This window comes from Artemia franciscana, chromosome 16, assembly GCF_032884065.1.
Source record: "Artemia franciscana chromosome 16, ASM3288406v1, whole genome shotgun sequence".
Taxonomy (NCBI): domain Eukaryota; kingdom Metazoa; phylum Arthropoda; class Branchiopoda; order Anostraca; family Artemiidae; genus Artemia; species Artemia franciscana.
In genome coordinates, this window is record NC_088878.1 from 9,091,070 (window position 1) to 9,112,911 (window position 21,842).

Below are 21,842 nucleotides of genomic sequence, written 5' to 3' on the forward strand. Positions count from 1 at the left end.
AAACCAATAACAAAGCTTTAAGATATTTTGAGGTGAAAATATGGGTGTAAATTATTGGGAAACTGATTGATTCCTTCATTTTCGAAAATTTGAAATATGGTCGATCAACAAAATAAGCATAGAAACTACTAGATGGTCAAACAGCCATTTTGCAGTGGCTTAATTAACTAATTAAGTCATCTGATCAAAAAGCAAAGCATAATAATTACAAGAACCCTGCTCATTCACCCTGGATCTTCTCTAAGAAAGAACTTATTTTTTTTTTACCTATGATTTGAATGAAGACTGAAAGCCCCTAATGCTGTCTGGGAGGCTATTCCAGAGGGTTATACTCAGGTGGCGCAGTACATGGACTGACCCCACTGTATTGATGATAATAATAATAGTCAGAATTAGCATGTTTTTATTCGGGGGTAGTTTCAGGTGAATACATAATCGAGAATACACATCTCGAAGACAGTGAATCACCGAAGAATTTAGTCCTCGTTTTGTCGCTTTGAGGAGTGTAACTGGATGGATGAGGAAATCGAAGTCCCCTCTGATGTCGTGACTAGCGAGAATTAGACATTCTCCTGATGATTCGGTATCAATTAGTACATTGGCTACAATTGTAAGGGCATCAGCAGAGCCTACTCCCCTCTTGAACCCGAACTGTTTAAGGAGAGTGTAACATTTCGGTCCAAAGTCAGGTTGAAAAAGAAGCTCGAAGACTTTGCAAAAGGACATCGTAATCGTAATAGGTCGCAAGGAAGCTTCCTGGCTGTAGGGCCAAGAAATGGAGATCAGCACCGCCGGTAGGGACTATAAGCTCTAATGCCGTATCCTTTTCCTTTACCTTACTAACCTTCTGGGTTTGGTTTTCTTATTTTGGGAATTGGGATAATATCTACAATGCAAAAAGGAGAGGGCACGGTTTGCTGTGTAAAACCATCTGCATTAAAAGTGCCAAGTGTTGGATTAATGCCTCTCCCCCAAACTCCAAGTGCAAAGCACAGATGTGGTCAATACCTTTCGATTTTGACCCAAGTTTCAAGTATATATAAAATACCGAAACTTATCCTTAGACATAAATATCGTATTCAAAGTGGTCTTATATCAACTTGAAGAAGGCCATTAGTTTGACATAAACTTACTGTCAATTAATAGGGAATTCTAGGTATAAAGAAGTCATTGTCCAAAATCTGATGTGTTGTGTAGCAATAAGAAGGCTATGTAATATTTATTTTTCATTTGTTTTTGTATAGGCTTGGCACAGCAAGTTTTAGCTAATGCGCAGGCGTCATCAATTGCCCCTGCTCAACAAAATGGTCCTACGACGCTCAGTGAGGAGCAGAAGCTTGCACTAAAGCTTTGGAGCTATTGTTCGAATCTACTCTTTTCTATGTATCGTGTAAGTCTTTCTTCTTTTTTTTCTTTTTTGTTTGTACTTAGGTTTTTTTATAATCTTAAAAGTTTTGATATGTGTCCATATTATCACTTCACCATGAATCATTCCATCGGTTAAAAATTCCTTGTACGATTAATTCTAATCTTCTTGGGATTTGCTCTGTCTTAGATTCGAGGCGCTCCCTAGGACTTGCAACAATAGGAATTAACCTGATTTGTCTGATAGGTATACTTTTGATCCAGGAATCATAAGAGGTGTATGGTACAAATACCAGACACATGAAAAGGAAGACAGTGAACGAGAAATGACTGAGGAATCCCATGTATGAGCACTATCGCACCTGAAGGCTGTATCTTACATTTCCTTTATTTCTGTTTACATTTCTGTTACATTCCGTTGCCCCATAGAAGCTATTTTGCTTCTGTGACAATTGCTGAAATAACAGTTATGTACCCTGTTTTACCCTGTATCTGCACGGATGGAGTGGAATGAAAAAAATGATCTGAATTAAGATGAATCTTAAGTAACGAACCATTTTATCATCTGCTTCTTTTATAAAGAAAGAGTAAGGTCTAATTTAGTAAGATTTTTTAGTAATAATTTAGTCAGATCAGCCGTGTAGCAATGGCAGGCTTGCAGCTGTATATATTTCTTTTTATTCACTGGTGTCTAATATAGGTAGTACAATCGACCTGTTCGTAAATTAGAGAGAGTTGTATTTAAAATATTTTAATCACATCGACGAGTAATTTTAAATACATCAAAGCTTATCTAAAACATGAAGTATGTCTATGACATTTGAATGTGTTTAATATTACGAAAAAGTAAATAGAAGAGTAAAACAAATAGAGAAAAAAAAAAGAAATTACACATATCACAAAACATATTTACTTTCAAGACAGTGGAACTGTGGTTGTTTATTATTGCTGATATTCGAAAGCTTTCTGCTTAGCACAGTAACTTCACAGGCAACACCATTCAGCCCAAATTTTGTCATGATCTTCCTATACTGGTACCATAGAGGAAGAAAAAGAAGTAATTATCAATACAGAAAATACTGAATACGCAGCGAAGAAATACTCAAATAGTTTCAATAATGCTTTACGATTATATTACCTCTAATTCAAACAATTATTGAGTAAACAACTTGAATTTTAAACATGGAAATAAAACTTTAGAAGTACCCAGAGCGCAAACGTGAATAGTTTGGTTGTTTCGAGAAACATCAAAAGAAGGGAAGTAAGGGTCTGATGAGGGTGGCTGCAAACAACCACGGATGGAGTGGAATGAAAAAAAATCCTTTGTGTTCAGAATATTGTCGAATTGCTGGAGGTGGGGTAGTTTCCCATGTTGTGCTCAACATGCTGAGCTAAAGCAAAGCTGTAGAGTGTGACGATTGGTTTAAGCTGTTCAGCAGTTTTGTGCTTAGTAGAGAGGTGATTTTTAAACTATGTTTTAGAGCTCTCTATTCACCTCACGTCTTTTCATTTTAGTGACTGCAGTTAATTGCAACTGATCCCTTGTTCCTGGTCCCACCTCACTCTCAGAGCTTGACTTTCTTTGATTAAGGATCCGCTTCAAGTTCAGAGTCAAAACTTGACAAAACTTTCGATGCCAGGTTTCATGCCACTTAGGACAGCGTATGTATCGGTACGTGCAAAGCACATCTTTACTAAGCGCATGAAACAGTGGGGGTCTAGCTACTCCTGTGATTGCAGATAACAGTATGAAAGAAGGATGATTCAAGGAAGAAAAGATAGCTCTTACAGAGTATAATATCAGTCCATAAGCAAACCACCCCTTGCCAAATCCTGGATTTACCATTGTTTTTGAGGTGTCCAAATTTGAGGAATACACCTGTTAGTGAGATATTTGCTTAATTTCTTGCCACATTTACTTCACTTGTTAGGCTTCAACATAGTTCACTTGCTAGGGGCTCGGCGTAGAGAACGATGCCAATCGTTTAGTTCTTCAACATAGTTTATGCCACTACATAGGACCCAATAATCCAATATGCAATAATACAAGAAGGTTATTTCAGGTTGAGACCCCGAGAACACCAAAAGTGTGGTCCATTCGTTGCAGCCAATCAAATTCCTTCAATTTTCAAGGGTTTATCATAAGCTCCATAGATATGCTGGGGACTAAGGTTTAGGGACCGTCCTTATACACCACAAGTACATATACCATGTTGCATTCTAAGCACTCAAAAGAAGAAAATTAAAATAACCTAATGAGATTTTTTATTTATTTGGTTTATCGCAAACACATGCTTCTGTATATAGAAGCCCCAGGAACCCTTTGGATAATCAAAATTTAGCTAAAGCCCGGATAACAAAGAAAAATTATTTTTATGATGCAAGTAAGGAGCACAGTTAAAAATTAAAAGGAACAAAAATAACTTCCTGAAAGGGATCTATGACTACGCCTTTCACCCTCTCATTATTAAATTCTTCCCAACTGCCAGAAAAGTCTATCGGGACTCAAAGGATGACTAATATTCCATGTGTATTTTTAGACCATACTTAATCAGCTTATCGCGTAAAAAGACGATGGAGGCACTCATAAAGGGGAGCGAAAATAAAAGGAAATGGGGAATTATGAAACGGATAGATTGAAATTTATCTGATAAATAATTGGAGGTCTCCAGCGCCAATAAAATTCCGTTTCTGGCTGCTTTAAGTGAAGTACTCAGTAAGTGAAGTTAAGTAAAGAACTGCTTTAAGTGAAGTACTCAGTAAGTGAAGTTAAGTAAAGAACTGCTTTAAGTGAAGTACTCAGTAAGTGAAGTTAAGTAAAGAACTGCTTTAAGTGAAGTACTCAGTAAGTGAAGTTAAGTAAAGAACTGCTTTAAGTGAAGTACTCAGTAAGTGAAGTTAAGTAAAGAACTGCTTTAAGTGAAGTACTCAGTAAGTGAAGTTAAGTAAAGAACTGCTTTAAGTGAAGTACTCAGTAAGTGAAGTTAAGTAAAGTACTGCTTTGAGTGAAGTACTGCTTTAAGTGAAATGAAAGGTATCGACCTGACAAAATCTACCTGCGAAAAGGACATAGGTGTAATCCTGAGCTTGAACCTCAAACCAGAAAAGCATATCAAATACTCTCTGGCTACTCACTCACTCCCTACGATACCTTGACATTCACTCAAAGATCTCAGCATACACAAGCTACGTCAGGCCACAGCTTGAATACGCTATTGTCATCTGGTCGCCGTATCTCAAAAAGGATATTAATAGAATAGAACGAGTCCAGAAACGCCTTGTAAAAGGACTTCAAGGATTCAGAAACCTTCCGTATGACGAAGCTCTAAGAAGGCTCACACTCCATAAACTTGAGACAAGAAGAACGATCTTAGACTTAAAAACCCTCTTCAAGATAGTTCACTAGAATTTTGGGAACTTAAAAGACAAGCTTGTTGAAATAACTCCCCAAAGCAACACAAGAACACACAGTCTGCAATTGGAGCCTGTGAAGATGAAGATTGCAAGATCTCATACTTACCATCATTCGTTCATACCCCGGGTTATCAGGATCTGGAACAAACTGCCATTCCCGGTCAAAAAGATGAAATCACTGGAAGCCTTCCCCAATAGCCGAAACATAAACATACCATATCTCGAGACTTTCAACGTAGGACGACCTTAAATGGTACTCGTGCCGCAGTCGATCCGCCCTGCCATAACATTTTTATGTTAGTTAGGTGTCAGTTAGGTGGAAATTTCGTATTGAGAGGAGTGAGGAATAAATTATTATTATTATTATGCCAAAATTCATCATGTCATGGGAAATTTAATGGCCTCACGCTAAAGAGTATTTTGTCGGTATGTTTAACCTACTCTTTGTTCAACGATTCTTAATTAAAAAATTTTGTCTACTAAATCAACTATGTCGATTTGAGGGCAGGTGAATATCTGTTTTAATGTTGGATTAATGTTCATGGTGGCAAATCATTTCTTCAAAATACATAACAGTGGTAATCGCTTGATGGTATTTACCGCAAATCCAATAAAATTCTCTATGCTTCAATGCTAACAATCAAAACACGGAAAAACGGCAAAAACAGCAAGGGAAAAAAGAACGGAACAGTAAGTTTACTGAGTAAACGGCTACCTCTTTTCTGCTTTTTCTTTTTCTTAAAAAAAAATAAGTAGATAAATTATCCAGCTAGCTATTCTTCTATCTTCTTTTTACAGTTTCTCTAACTTATTTTGTTCTTTATTAGTGTATTTAATATTAAAAAAGAGAGCATATTTTACAGAAATTTAGTAGATCTGTAAAATTAGGATATATCTCCAATTAAAATGCACCTGCCTCTAGTAAAAATATATGGCTAATTTCAAACCATTTATTTTTTTATTATTTCTGTGACTAATTCTTGTGCTTATGAGATATTATATATTTACATTTTTACAATGGTGCATCTTTGTCATCATCCCCCCATTTGCGTCTTGTAGTTGTCCCTTTAATTTCTTAAATCTTTAAATCTTTTCTTAAATCTTTTATTTTGTTTTTTCTCACAAGGATAGGCTTTGTTCAATGGATACCCTTAAATTAGCAAGAATAGTACTTGTGGAGTGCTGCTTTTTAGAGACCATTTTGTCAGTGTCTGAAGTATACATAGTTCTTCTCATTTTCTTCTTATTGTATATAAATTAGGGTATTAGGTCATATCATTATACTATGTATCTAGGCCTAGTACTTAAAAGTACTTTTCACTATTGGCTTAAAATATGAAAATGATAATTTTATCCCATTTTCACATTTACCCTAAATTTCCAATTTACCCTAACTTTAAGTTATTTTTGAAATTTTATATGGTTAATTCCCTTAAACCGTTCGAAGATTTACCATTATCTCCCCACATTTTCTGTTGCTTTTCGTATAATATATATATATATATATATATATATATATATATATATATATATATATATATATATATATATATATATATATATATATATATATATATATATATATATATATATATATATATATATATATATATATATATATATACACATACATACATACATACATACATACATATATTTTTAAGATTCATACCGTTCCTCTTGGGTTAGTCCCTTTACTTGGTGACGGTCAGTATGAAAAGTATACGGTATGAGAACCTCGAAGACAGGCGTATCCAGTATTTTTGTCGGGGGGAGGATGTTGCAAAAAAAAAAAAATTTAAACTCGCATCAAAAATTTGTTTATATAAATTTTTGTTACCTTTTTAACGCTTTGTACTTAATTTTTTGTTACCCCCCCATTAGATACGGCCTTGCTTGAAGAACAGCGTTCTGATTTTCTTGTATGCAGGTATTTTTGCATTTATCTTGGTTTTAGAGAACCCATCTTGCCAGAGAGTTTGAGGCTGGATATGCAAAATGTGTATTTTAGTCCATCTTTTTGCCAAGAGGAGATCGCTCCAAAGTCATAGTTGGGAAAACTTCTTCCCCAATCCCCACCTCTTGCTGGTGTGTGTGCGTTTACCTCAGTTTTTGTATATTCTACTGTCTTAAAATTCCATGTCCAAAAAAATCAAGTCGTTTCCATGTTACCTAAAGGTTGTGTCATTTTCCTCAATATGTGTAGGTAATATTTAATAAGTTAGTCAATAGATCTGAGAAAAAGGACTAAGAAATATTATATTGTTAATATTTTGTAATGATTAACTAAAATATATAGTAATGAAATTCTAGGAAGGTTTGCTAGATCAAAATGATGTTTTAAACGCTGTAACAGAAACTTTCGACAAAGAACTAAGAAATATTATATTGTTAATATTTTATAATAATTAATTAAAATATATAGTAATGAAATTCCAGGAAGGTTTGCTAGATCAAAATGATGTTTTAAACGCTGTGACAGAAACTTTCGACAAATGCCGTTCAAATGATGACTATTGTATGCGAATTATAGTCCCCTGGGTTCTTGACTATTTGCCAGAATTTACAAACTGCGAACTTCTGAGTCGGAAGCTAGTACATGCGGCAATACGAAGATTTAATCAACTTTTGGATGACGTTGGAAGACCGTGTCCCAACTCTGAAGTGAAACAAGAATCTGGTAAAGAGTAAGTAATATGAATTTATACTATATAATTACTTATATATAAGGACTATACACCATATATATCAATATGTAGGTGAATATGATTTATCTTGTCAGTCTCCGCCCTTTTTCTTAGAGGCATTTTTAATCATGGATATAGTAGTAGCTGAATCCTATTAAAGAGTAAGCTATAGCTCATAGTAAATAAAAAACAAAACAAAAAAAACACGCCTTTAAAACATAAATTAATTGCCATTTGAAACTGATTAAGTAATATTTACAATTACCCGTGTTAAGCTTAAAAGTAAGAAAAGAAAATAATTTAAAAAAAATAACGAGAACAGCTTATTGGGACACAAATGAAATAATAAAATCAATGGTAACTCCACAAAAGAGCTTGAAAATATAAAAAAGTGGAGGATTTTAGTCCTCAATTTCAGAATTAAAGGAAATTCTTGGTATAGAGTAATTAATCTCGTCTTGGACGGGACCACATTTAGGATTCGAGTTTTATAGTTTTAAAGACCGGTTTTTCGGTCTTTATTGGTTTAATGGCTTTTTAGTGGTGCTTGGTACTTGTTTTTACTAAAGAATTAAATTGTAAAAGTAATTTCAAGCCCATAACAACCTTCAGAAGTTTCTTTTTGAAAAATACCTGAAAGTTCGTGGCATTTATTAATCGCCTTCTTGTGAGAAGTTTCACTGTGAATTCTGAAACCGAAATTAAATTATCTGGATTATTTCATTGTTTATTTGGCAGGAATGAAATTACCCATTAAAGATTTAAATCCTCAAGACTCTGCTCATGCCAAAATGATATAACTGATTGTGTCTCATTGCTAATTGAACAGTTGAAACGTCTTGAATCCTTATTTGTTTGGAGAAGAGGCAAATCGTAGATTGCCGATGCAAATGGAGAGTAATATCCAATTTTTTTCATTTTGAATTTTTTTTTAACTGCCTGCGTTCTTTTAACTGATTTTTGTTCATTTTAGCTTCTGTCATTAGATGTTTCTTGCGTAGCCAAGTCATTGAATGTCCAGTTTTGAACATTTTTGTTTTTACTTTGTTCTCTTCTATGGAGAGCTCTATTCTATTTTTTAATTATCACCCTCAAAAAGATGGAAATACAGTATGATTCCTCTCAATTTTGTCATGAAATAAAACAGAACGCATCAGTACTTCCCATAAAAAAAAGGATTTTCCTTTTTATTCAGGCCTGGGAACTGTAAGATTCATCTACAGGCTTTTCAGCCATGACGATTCCAATGATGTGTCTTTTTTTACACCTACATTAGGATGTAATCTATTCTAGGGCCTCTACTTTGCTAAGGTGTTGTCGATGTCTTTGAACTATGTTTCCCGGGTGCTGTACCGGAAGGCTTTTTGTTAAATACCAAAAAATGTCATCTGTCAGCTGTGTTGCTGACAGCTGTCAGCTGTCAGCTGTGTATCTTTATTCTAGGGAAATTTTGGTTGGAAAATCAAGATGTCTGATGTGCTGAAATACGATGAGACCACAAATAATGCTGGGGTAAAAAAGCTTTAAATAAGGGTCCAGGGCTGGTTGAAGGAACAAAAACCAGTTATTGCTCGGCATCTTAGAACAATTTAATCTAGAACATGCTACTAGTGAGGATCTGAGCAAGAAGCTCTTACAGTGTATAGAAAATGGAGTACTTCCACTAGAGAGACTGTTGATGCTTTCGAGCGATGATCCAGCTGTAAATAAGAAAGTTTTGTCAATTCTTTACTTGGAAAAGAGAAAGTGGTATTCAAAAGGTCTTTTAAAAATCGGTACCTGCAACATCCATGCGGTGCATAATATGCTCCAAAAAGTACTACAGGAACTCGGGAAAGAATGTTCTGATAGAATAATTGCTGTTTACGATTTCTTCAGCGGATGGTTAGCTCGTTGTGACGGTTTTAGCCAGTGTCAGCTAAAAGTTAAGTCTCCATGACAGAAGTTCGTAAAGCACGTTCCCACCAGGTGGCTTGCCTTAGGAGAAGCTGCCAACTGCTTGATTTAGATGATCCGCTCTGATTGAATATTTTCTGAAATTCGTCCAATAGAAAAAGAACTTAAAGTTTTTTTTTTTATTTCAAATCAGAAGTATCTGAAAGTTGTCAGTTGGCTAAGAAAGCGAACAATTAAAGCTGAAATATAGCTTGTTGTGAGTTCTGCAAATACCTTTACTGTATTCACTGGGGTGTTCCAAAAACAAGAGCCGTTGATTTTTTTTGCTGAATTCTGATGTGTCGTTATGCATAGTTTTTCTTGGACAGTGAGTATGTGCAAATAATGTCAACCATCACCTTGCTATGGGGTTTGAAAGCGTAGACAGTGCTGCAGAAATATATCCAAAGCAACCCTTATGTAATGAACGATTCCTGGCAGTTCTTGCCTATTAGAAAACGACTCAGTAACATAGGGAATTTCTTTTCCTAGGAGTTAAAAAGCACGTCAAAGCTACTGTACCGTATTCGTTGACAAAGTGCCCTGTGAATAACGAGTTTTTTCCGGAGCCTTAGTCGCTTCAGCCTTCCCGAGCCAGACTATCAGCTGATAGGTTGCGGTGATGTTCCGTACATCGCAAGAAAACTTCCGTTTCAGACGAACATAGAAAAAGCCCAGGGAGAATGGTTATTATTATCATAGTCGGATGCTGTGTCACCCCCCACGAACGATACCCAAATTGATAGTTATTGGTAAAAGATCCTAGAACTAAAGACATCAGGTGGTGATGTGAAATATCAGGCCTTGGGTCAATTAGTCAAAGCAACTGTTTCGCTCTGCCATGGAAGCAACTGTGAGAAAAAACCCGAGCTTGTGCCGATCACAAAGAAGCTTGTGTGTTTTGCCAGATCTGCTAGAGCTAGCTATGAACTTCACCTTATGGGACATAGAAAGGATGAATGGGAAAAAGAAAAGCTTAAAGCTGAAAAGAAAGATGCTAAATTGGCAGTCGAGGACCTGGTCCAGATGAAGCAGCAAATAGCGGAGCTGGAGTCAGACATTTTACGAAAAAAAGAGATGGCTAAACAGAAGAAATAAATCGATTATTCTCTTCTGAAAGAAGCAGGAGAACGTCTGAAAAAAGCAGTAGTAGAGAAGGACTTTTTGAGCATGGGTCTGCCTCTAAGCATGCTGAAAGTAGAGTTAAAAGCTTCCAAACGTTCCAAAGAAAGGGAAAGCGGCAAATGGTGCTGAATCTGTCGAAGTACTTGTTTGAAGAGGAAATCAGAGCTGATCGATCACCTTTCAAGAAAGCTTAAGAGGTGATAAACGGCGATTGAAACAAAGCTTAGCAGAGACTATGGAAGCATAGGCAGCTGATATACGGCGTTTGATGAGTTATTTTAGGAGATGACGAGTATGAGAAATAATGTTTCCAATGGTAATACTTAGATAAACGATTCGATCAGCCGGGCAGATCTTTAAATTCTCAAGTACATTTTCACCAGGAAGTGGGCCTTTCCAGTTAAAAAGCACAACATTGGACTTTGCTGTTTTAAATTCAAGACCAGATTCTAAATGTTCTGCTTTGCAGTTTTGGGAAAGTTTCAGAAATTTTTCTTAAATTCCGGCTAATTTTAAAAATGTCATCAGCATAAGTGACTAAGTAGATGTTGAGGCCAGAGAAAACGCAAGACATCTCGCACTGGTCCTGAGCTTCGAGAATATAACTATTAAAATACGATTGTGAGACAATTGCGCCTTGGCTGACTCCTCTCCTAACTGGTATAGTTCTATCCAGTGGCCGTGCCATTTCATTTTGCTTAAGGGGGCTTTAAGGTGAACTTGTAGCTTAGCACACATATCCCTTTGAGATCTAATTATAGCCGAATTTACTCCTCTTTTAAGTACCCTTAAAAGCATAAGGGGGCGGATCAAGGTGTCAAAGGCGTGATGAACATCGTGTACTCGCCAAAGCGACTGAACTAACTGTACAAGAAGCACCAAGTATTTGCAATAAGTGCAAGGGTGTATAACACATCCAATGTCATGTTGAAATCCAAATTGATGTCGAAGCAGATGACATTTTCCTTCAAGCTTTTTTATTTATAAACAGTAGTTCATAAAGCTTGCATAAACTGGTTGGGACAGTTATGGGCCTGAAAGCTGAGTATTGGTTGAAGGTTTTTTCGTTTTTTGGAATAGGAAAAATATCTCCCACGCAGAATCTTGACGGAATCAAGCCTTTGGAAAAAAAATCATCTGCAGCATTAGCGTGAGATGTCCTAAAAGCACAGGACCACCATTTTTAATACGTAGGGCGTGAATTCCATCTGTGCATCGAGACATCTTTGGCTTAAGAATAAGTTTTACGATGAGATGTTTCGCTTTAGATTGGATGTGTTGGGCGATAATTTGATTAAACGATATATCGATGTACCCACTTTCTATATTTGTTACAATGATTTCGATAGCTCCGATCATTTTTTTTTTGCTCAAATTAATTAAGTTTTCGCTCCGCCCAAGTTCAATAACAAAAATTGTAATTAAACGAGTATTACGCCAAATTTTTTCCCAAACATTTAATAATATAAAAACAAGCTTCGATGACATAAATGCTTACCATAAAAATCTAGATTTGAAATTACACGGGCTCAGCCTCACGATAAATGAAAATAAACTACTGGCTATTTTTGGCTTCTCAAAATTAGCGACATTTCAATGTTTTCTCCTAAGAATCGTATGTGCCTTTTCGTGATTAAGAAAAAAAAAAAAAAAACAAGTTTATTCAACTGAAAGTAAGGATCAAAAATTGAAAATTAAACGAACATAAATCAATACTATAGGGGAAGGACACCCCTTCCACAATACCTTGCTCTTCACGCTAAAGTAATTTAGAATGTTCAAAAAGTTTTCTTATTGTAATTTAACTAGCTTTGTGTTTCGCTTTTTGTTCGTAAAGGATTGGGATTTAAAGCCGTACTTTAGCGTAAAGAGCGAAGTATATAAGAGGGGGCACCCCCCACATATCACTACTGAAAATTCCCTCAGAGAAAATTCGCCTCCGGAAAAATTTCCGTTTACTTCCCAATGCTATGTGTAGGCAATAAGCTTTTCTGTTCTGTTTGAAATGAAAAAAAAAAAAAACAAGTTTTTTAACTGAAAGTTAGCAACGGCACTAAAATTTACAACGAACAGAAATTATTCTGTATATGAAAGGTGCTGTTCCCTCCTCAACGCTTCGCTCTTTACACTAAAGTTTGAGTCTTTGTGTCAACTCTACTTTATAAAACAATAAAAACTTTATCGTCAAGAATGAGTTGTTGAGGAGGGGACAACCCCTTTTCATATACGCAATAACTGGTCCTTTTAAGTTTTAATGTTGCTCCTTACTTTCAATTAAAAAACTTGTTTTTTTATTTATTTTCTGGACGTCTTTCAACTACTACAGGTTTGAATTAGGCTCACCGTACATGAAAAAAAAGAATCAATTTCGGAAGATTTATTAATCATATGAAGGGTTGCCCCCTCCTCATTACCTTACTCTTTACGCTAAAGCTTTTGTCACTTTTAAAAAAAGCGTCCTATTCTAATTAAAAAGCCCCCATGTTTCAGTAAAAACTCTAAAAAAATTGGGGCAAACTGTCAAACTTTAGATAGAGGAAGGCAAGGAGGGGGACACCCTTCATATATGGAGGGGGCAACCCATCCGCTCCTTGCTTGCAGACGACTTAGCTGAAAAAATTTTTCCCATTCCCCCGAGACAATTCCATTCTGGCTGAAAATTCCGCCGAGAAATTTTTTATATGCAAATCGAGCTTAAAACCAGCACAAATATATTACTATCAAACAGTTCGTGGTAACGAACTGAAGTAAGGAGCGACCCGGCTCAATAGTAACCAAAACTCTAAAAGTTTGAATTTTGATATCAATAGCTACATCAAAAGAATCGCATTTTGATGCTGATTTTATATATATATAAGTTTCATCAAGTTTAGTCTTACCTGTCAAAAGTTACGAGCCTGAGAAAAATTTGCCTTATTTAAGAAAATAGGGGGAAACACCCCCCAAAAGTCGTAGAATCTTAACAAAAATGACACCATCAGATTCAGCGTATCAGAGAACCCTACTGTAGAAGTTTCAAGCTCCTATCTACAAAAATGTGGAATTTCGTATTTTTTGCCAGAAGACAAATCACGGGTGCGTGTTTATTTGTTTGTTTTTTTTTCCCCAGGGGTCATCGTATCGACCAAGTGGTCATAGAATGTCGCAAGAGGACTCATTCTAACGGAAATGAAAAGTTCTAGTGCCCTTTTTAAGTGACCAAAAAAATTGGAGGGCATCTAGGCCCCCTCCCACGCTCATTTTTTTCCAAAAGTCAACGGATCAAAATTTTGAGATAGCCATTTTGTTCAGCATAGTAGAAAACCGTAATAACTATATCTTGGGGATGACTTACTCCCCCACAATCCCTGGGGGAGGGGCTGCAAGTTACAAACTTTGACCCAGTGTTTACATATAGTAATGGTTATTGGGAAGTGTACAGACGTTTTCAGGGGGATTTTATTTTGTTTGGGGGTGGGACTGAGGGGTGGGGGCTATGTTGGAGGATCTTTCCTTTGGAGGAATCGGTCATGGGGGAAGAAAAATTCAATGAAAAGGGCGTAGGATTTTCTAGCATTACTATAAGAAAACAATGAAAAATAAACATGAAAACGTTTTTTTTCAAATGAAAGGAAGGACTAGCATTGAAACTTAAAACGAACAGAGATTATTACGCATATGAGGGGTTCTAAAAATACTTTAGCATAAAGAGCGAGGTATTTAGGAGGAGATAAATACCTCGCTCTTTATGCTAAAGTATTTTTAGTAATTTCAACTATTTATTCTACGGCCTTTCTGATTCAGGGGTCAGTCTTAAAGAATTGGGACAAAACTTACGATTTAGTGTAAAGAGCGAGGTATTAACGAGGGTACAAACCCCCTCGTATACATAATAAAAATATAAGATTATGAAAGTTTGTTACGTAAGTGAATTCTTAAGTTACGTATATTTTTCACTAATAAAAACGTTCGTTAAAAATTAAAAGTTCTAGTTGCCTTTTTAAGTAACCGAAAAATTGGAGGGCAACTAGGCCTCCTTCTCCACCCCTTATTTCTCAAAATCGTCTGATCAAAACTAAGAGAAAGCCATTTAGCAAAAAAAAGAATTAATATACAAATTTCATTTTAATAATTTATGTGCGGAGAGCCAAAACCAAACATGCATTAATTCAAAAACGTTCAGAAATTAAATAAAAAAAACTAATTTTTTTAGCTGAAAGTAAGGAGCGACATTAAAACTTAAAACGAACAGAAATTACTCTGTATATGAAATGGGTTGTCCCCTCCGCAATCCCTCGCTCTTTACGCTAAAGTTTGACTCTTTGCCACAATTCTACTTTTTAAAACAATTAAAAGCTTTAGCGTAAAGAGCGAGGGATTGCGGAGGGGACAACCCATTTCATATACAGAGTAATTTCTGTTTGTTTTAAGTTTTAATGTCGCTCCCTATTTTCAGCTAAAAAAATTAGTTTTTTTTATTTAATGAAACCTAAAACGAACAGAAACTAAATAAACAATCATAGCAAATTAACATACAACATATACTAATATAAGTGAATAAATAAACATTTAAACGACAAAAGCTTTAATTGAACAAGCGAATCAAGAATGAAACGAACAAAAATCAGTTCAAAAAAGAGTATGGGTACTGCCTTCTTCCCTAACTGTAACAGTCTATGACCTACATCGTCATTGGCGCTTTACTGAAAATGGCGCTTTATTACAAACACTTTCTTACATACTTATTACAACATTGAAAATAAATATGAAATTACAGTAAAATAATATTTTGAACTGATGGGCTTTCCAGCAGTTGATATCATTATATATCAAATGTTTAGTTTAACCTTATTTCTTCCCAAGACCGTTCACGACAAATTAAGTTCCACTACAAACAAGAACTTAGCTACTGCCTCCTTTCCTAACTTTAAAAACCTAAAGCCTGCTGCTTCATTGGCGCTTCACTGAAAGCGAATTGTATTACAAATGTTCTCTTTTCCAGTTATTACAGCATTTAAATGGAAATACATATTACACTATTAAAATTTTACTTATTCAATATCTTTTATTATAAAAAGAATTTTATTTTTTCAATTTTATTTATTCAATTAGAATCAAACCTTTAGCCTCCTTATAGTATATTAAACACTAAATGCATTTTAAATGCTTTCAATACATTGTGGCAATTAATGTTTCTCCTTGTACTATAAAAATATTACATTCAGATGCCTACTTGTACAAAAATTTTAGCCCACTACGCCACTGCGTGTGTGAATGGTTCTGACCTGACAGACAACAAGCTGAACGTAATAACTATGAAACTGTGCGAACTGTTTATATCTTTAACAAAGTAGGAAAAAGTGCATATTGTTCTTTTCACAAGTCTTAGCTTTTATTTTTCATTTCATTTTTATCTTCCTTTTTTTCCTGCCAACTCAATTAAAGGTAGTAGATGATAGAACAATAGATCCGAATTTAGGAGCAGATTCTGTGGAATCGGGAAAAGTAGTCTCATCCGAATATGTTTTCCCCTTTTCACGTTGCGTATTGAAATAATCATTTTGTTTTGATGTTTGTAGGATTTACTGGATAAGTTTGTATTTAGTAGTAAATATGTTTGTTCGAAGCAAGCTAGTGTACTTTTCTTTTGATGTTTCATTTGTGTGTTTAGCGATTCGTTCATCTTTTACAGACCAAGCCAGTGATCTAACCATCGAAAAATCCTACTCAAATATATTCTTCCTTATATACAAAACACTAGGTTTATACTAGCCAAATATCTAGAATCCCTAAAAACCAGGATTGAAATATGAACAGGCCTCTTTCCTTGCTTTTTTTCAGTCAATATACTAGCAAAACCATCTCTCTACTGTCTCTTTCCTCATGTTTCCCTCTTTCCTACACTGTCTTGTACTCACTTTCTTCCTTCTATCTTTTATTGTCCTCGTTCTTCTTTTCTTTGCCATTCTGTGTTTTTTCTCTATCTTTCGCTTTAAATCCATTGCAGAGCGAATGCCCATATGACCAATGTTATTGTTATTAAAATACTCCTCAAAGATGTTTGGTGTACAACTGAAAAATTGCTTACGAAAGCATTACAAAGATAAAAAGAGTTTGCTCTTAAAACAGTTAGTTTTTACCCTTTTATTATATTATTCATTGTTTATTTGGCTGCTATTTACTAAACTGTTCATTTTTGCTAATTTAGTAATGGAATTTTAGGGTATCGATTCAGAAATTTAATGTAGATGACTTGGCTTCCCAATTTCAAGCGCTAGGAGACGAAGTTAAAATATGCCCTCACCATCGTATTGTCACGCTTGGTATCTCTACAATTATACAGGTTAGTTTTTGCTAGTTAGCCGTACTAATGGATATAAACATTGGTCATTTTGAATTGAATGATTGTTATAGAAATTATAGCAATCACTCTCTTGTAAAACCAGTATTCGACAACCATTATTATTTTTTTATTTGCGCAATGTAATTTCTTATTAACTTTCTAACATTTAACAGCATTTCAGTTTACAAATTCTATTTGAAAAAACTAAATACTGTAATTGAATATTTCTCAAATCACTCATTCATTAATAAATACGTGTGATGTGTTTGATATATCCACCCTCAGTTGGTACACGTTTAGTACCAGTCATCAAAGACTGAAAGTCAGCAAAGGAAAGGCAACCTATATTATTTTTTAAGATGCACATGGTAGTTTATTGTTGACTTTCTAACAGTTAACAGTATTTCAGTTTACAAATTCTATTTGAAATAAAAACTGTATATCGTAGTTGAATTTTTGCTACATAATTGAATTACAACTACATAATCTTAGCGTATATATCCATGTTTAGTGGGTACATGTTCAGTAGTAGTCTTCATTTCCCTGCTCGGTAGGGAAAAGACACTGATAATTTTTTTACTGATTCTTGTATACTAAAGACTCATATATTAAAGGTGGGGAAAAGACACTGATAATTTTTTTAGTGATTCTTGTATACTAAAGACTCATATATTAAAGGTGGGGAAAAGACACTGATAATTTTTTAGTGATTCTTGTATACTAAAGACTCATATATTAAAGGTGGGGAAAAGATACTGATAATTTTTTTTTAGTTATTCTTGTATACTAAAGACTCATATATTAAAGGTGGAGAAAAGACACTGATAATTTTTTAGTGATTCTTGTATACTAAAGACTCATATATTAAAGGTGGAGAAAAGACACTGATAATTTTTTAGTGATTCTTGTATACTAAAGACTCATATATTAAAGGTGGGGAAAAGACACTGATAATTTTTTTAGTGATTCTTGTATACTAAAGACTCATATATTAAAGGTGGGGAAAAGACACTGATAATTTTTTTTTAGTTATTCTTGTATACTAAAGACTCATATATTAAAGGTGGAGAAAAGACACTAATAATTTTTTTAGTGATTCTTGTATACTAAAGACTCATATATTAAAGGTGGGGAAAAGACACTGATAATTTTTTTAGTGATTCTTGTATACTAAAGACTCATATATTAAAGGTGGGGAAAAGACACTGATAATTTTTTTTTAGTTATTCTTGTATACTAAAGACTCATATATTAAAGGTGGAGAAAAGACACTGATAATTTTTTAGTGATTCTTGTATACTAAAGACTCATATATTAAAGGTGGGGAAAAGACACTAATAATTTTTTTAGTGATTCTTGTATACTAAAGACTCATATATTAAAGGTGGGGAAAAGACACTGATAATTTTTTTTTAGTTATTCTTGTATACTAAAGACTCATATATTAAAGGTGGAGAAAAGACACTGATAATTTTTTAGTGATTCTTGTATACTAAAGACTCATATATTAAAGGTGGGGAAAAGACACTAATAATTTTTTTAGTGATTCTTGTATACTAAAGACTCATATATTAAAGGTGGGGAAAAGACACTGATAATTTTTTTTTAGTTATTCTTGTATACTAAAGACTCATATATTAAAGGTGGAGAAAAGACACTGATAATTTTTTTAGTGATTCTTGTATACTAAAGACTCATATATTAAAGGTGGGGAAAAGACACTAATAATTTTTTTAGTGATTCTTGTATACTAAAGACTCATATATTAAAGGTGGGGAAAAGACACTGATAATTTTTTTTTGTGACTCGTATATATTAAAGGGGGGAAAAGACGCTGATTCTTTTTAATGAATCATATATATTAAAGGGAGGGGGACGCTGATAATTTTTTCAGTGACTCATATATACTTAGAAATATACTATACTTATGCTTAGAAATAAAAAAGAAAAAGGTAGTCAAGAAAAATATAAAAATGTGTTTATAAGAATAAGGATGGTAGAAACTGTCTGGCAACTGACAGCAATTGGAAAATATAAAAATTATGAGTAATAGTTGTTTATTACAACTTTAAAAAATTAAATAATTTGTGTCAGTTGTATTAGGAATGAAGAGAATTTAGTATTATTAAGCAATTTTTTTCACAATACCCTTGATCGATAATCTATTCTAGTGAGTTATTTCTTATCATCAACTACTTTCGTGCCATCCACTAGCTTTTGGCCGACAATTGTTGGTGAAAATGACCCACAATTGGCAACTTTATCTGATCAATGAGATATTGTAATATAACCATAATGTGTTAAAAATTCTATTGCAGTGCGAACCTCCTTTGGGAGGGGAATGTCAATAAGGAGACGGAATGTTTATTACCACTTAAGGGATAGGTAGAGAGGATATCTTATGCTCGCTTTCAGTTATTAAAATTGTGTATGGTTTGCCATGTAATATTTAGATCTAGTATACAAAGTGGTGTTCAAGGCTGGCGTTGGGATGGTAACCTTTCTTATATTTATAAAGTACTTTCTTACGGAAACCTAGTATACACAGACCTGACTTGACTTTATTAAACAAGAAACGATTATATAAATCTTATACAAAGGAGACAGGGAGGCAACTCGTTTTTTGTCTCCTTTAACAATAGAGAGAGAAAAAGAAGAAGGAATTAAACCTCAATAACTCACACGGAGTACATAGAAGGAGAGGGAGAGAGAGAGAAGAAGTGGAAAAAAAATCGACTCATGGAGACACGGATGGAACTTATAAACTAATTTATAAATATATCATTTTACATTCAGTCCCCGCTACTATAGGCAGAAAGAACTATCTCTTTCAACTTCTTTTATATGTATAGAGTGATGGTGACTTACTTATTAAATCAAGTAGTTTATACTTATTGGCAATCCCAGGAAGTTGATATCTTAAACTTAGTCTTGATCTCTCATTTCTAATAAAAGGAAAAAGAAACTTATTCCTTGCTCTTGATAAATGGCTATGTTTATTTTCAACCAAGAGTTTCATGTTATTGAAAAAATTATCTCTACGTTGGATTTCTAAAAACCATATGCCTATATTAAGGCATATGAACCCTAATAATCTGCATAAGGGCAGATGATCCCTTATTCGTGGTACCTGACTATGCATATGTTAACGCTGTAATTTTGTAATTAAGTATCTTCATAAATATCAGGAAGCTTTGATTATTTTTTTCAGTTGTTTTAATCGAATTCTATTTTATAGGCTATAAGCAAAGACTAACCTGTGTTATTTACACAGGTGTATGTTACGGAATAGGGTTTCTATAGTTATGCAAATGTTAATTATATAATAGTTTCTCTGATTCTTTAAAAAATCCTTCAGGAGCTTCTTTACTTCAGGATTTCTAAGATTATGAGTTAATAGTTTCTTTCATTCTTTAAAAAACCTTCAGGGCCCCCGCCAAATCTAGATTTGCTTGGTTGTTATGGTTTAAAACCCACGAGAGCTAAAAAAAGCCTGCGGATAACAAAGCCGTAGACGCTCCTCATCCACTCTATTCTCTTCGAAGCTTTACTGTTTACTCTCTCCCATAAAGTTTCAGTATCCATCAAATCCTTCCTTATAGCCTCTATCTATCCTATTTTGGAGTGACCTACTCTTTCTTTGGACCTCGATAAATGGCCAAAAGAGACAATCTTTTGCAATCCTTCGTTCGTAAAACGTGGCCTATCCTTCTAATCACTTCTTTATTTAGCCTATAACACAAGAAAGTAGGATTGAAACATTATTTTTCCCTCCTTTATTATCAAAATCCATTGGTGTACTTTGGGTTTTCATCCAAAAGCATTTTTAGAGTTTCAGGCTATTTTTGGGTTACTCTTGGCCTCGTTAATTTTTTACTACGTTGCAGCTGCGGCTGCAACTACAATTACTACTACTAGTATTAACAACTATTTGCAGGAACAAGCCATCTGAGGGCAACAGAGCTATGAACACTTTTCCTCCATGCCAATCTATTCGAAGTCTACTTCTTTAAACCACCCCAAGAAGTTCCAATTTCCCTTAAATCTTTCATTACAAGCTCCCACCCCATTTGGGGATTATCGATCGGTGATGCAGATAGGTGAGTCGTATAAAAGGAGTTATATGGAGATGTCGCGTGTCGTTCGTAATTGTGTTTTCTATTTTTAGACAGTAACTTTAGACTGCTCAACTGCTATGGTTTGGAATAATCCTGGGGAAGGGAAACCCCCTTTGTATCTTATTGGCTCTCCATTAGATGATCTCCCAGTTGCTCCATCGGAACTCCCTATGGCACCTGATGTCGAAAATTCAAAAGTCAGGTAATATTTCTGCCCAAATTACTCAGTTAAATACATTGAAACTGTATTTGAAGAGGAAGAGGGGGGGGGGAGGGGTTGGCAAAACTGCAGAACAGTCAAATTTTGTTAATTTAATCAGGCACTTGGGACAAAGTGAAAAATTTAGGTTTCTTCACTCATTCCATCCCCTTGCGACAAAATATTATATTTAGTAAAGATAAGTTACAATAAATTTAGAAAATATAGCGTAAAAGTTAGAAAAATTAAAGTTTACAAAAGTAACTAATTTATAAAGGAAAAGAGGGGTCATATAGGGAAAAAAGAAGCTAGGGGGAAGAGGGACAGTAGTCAGTGGAAAATTGTTCTAAAAAATATCAAATATTCTTCACTTTCTTCACTTTCTCGTCTTATTGCCCCAGAAGCCCCACCTTGAATATCCAGTATAAATATATTTATTTTAAAAGAGGCTACCGGAAGATTGGCTAATCAAAGAGGCTAAAAGGAGGGTTGAAAAAATCTGGAAAAATTGATTGAAAAGAATTTGCTTTTTGGTATTTCTCAAGAAAACTTTTATCGTGAATACACTCTATTGCTCTAAGACCATTCATAAAAAGGTTTTATAAACTGCTGAAATTTGTGTAATGTTGGATATATTCATATCACTTTGTTGGGGGCATCAGGGGCAGGGTTGTTCC

The 21,842-nt window shown here is 34.5% G+C and overlaps 1 protein-coding gene across 2 annotated transcripts in view; it reads left to right on the forward strand.

The window, feature by feature from the left end:
- Positions 1 to 21,842, forward strand: part of LOC136037021 (mediator of RNA polymerase II transcription subunit 12-like protein) — a 154,741-nt gene that overhangs the window by 33,983 nt on the left and 98,916 nt on the right. For both annotated transcript variants that reach the window (XM_065719438.1, XM_065719439.1), the window contains exons 5-8: positions 1,245 to 1,390; positions 7,219 to 7,466; positions 16,728 to 16,848; positions 21,017 to 21,168. In XM_065719438.1, coding sequence (XP_065575510.1) covers positions 1,245 to 1,390; positions 7,219 to 7,466; positions 16,728 to 16,848; positions 21,017 to 21,168 — 667 coding nt within the window. The remainder of the gene's footprint in view (positions 1 to 1,244; positions 1,391 to 7,218; positions 7,467 to 16,727; positions 16,849 to 21,016; positions 21,169 to 21,842) is intronic.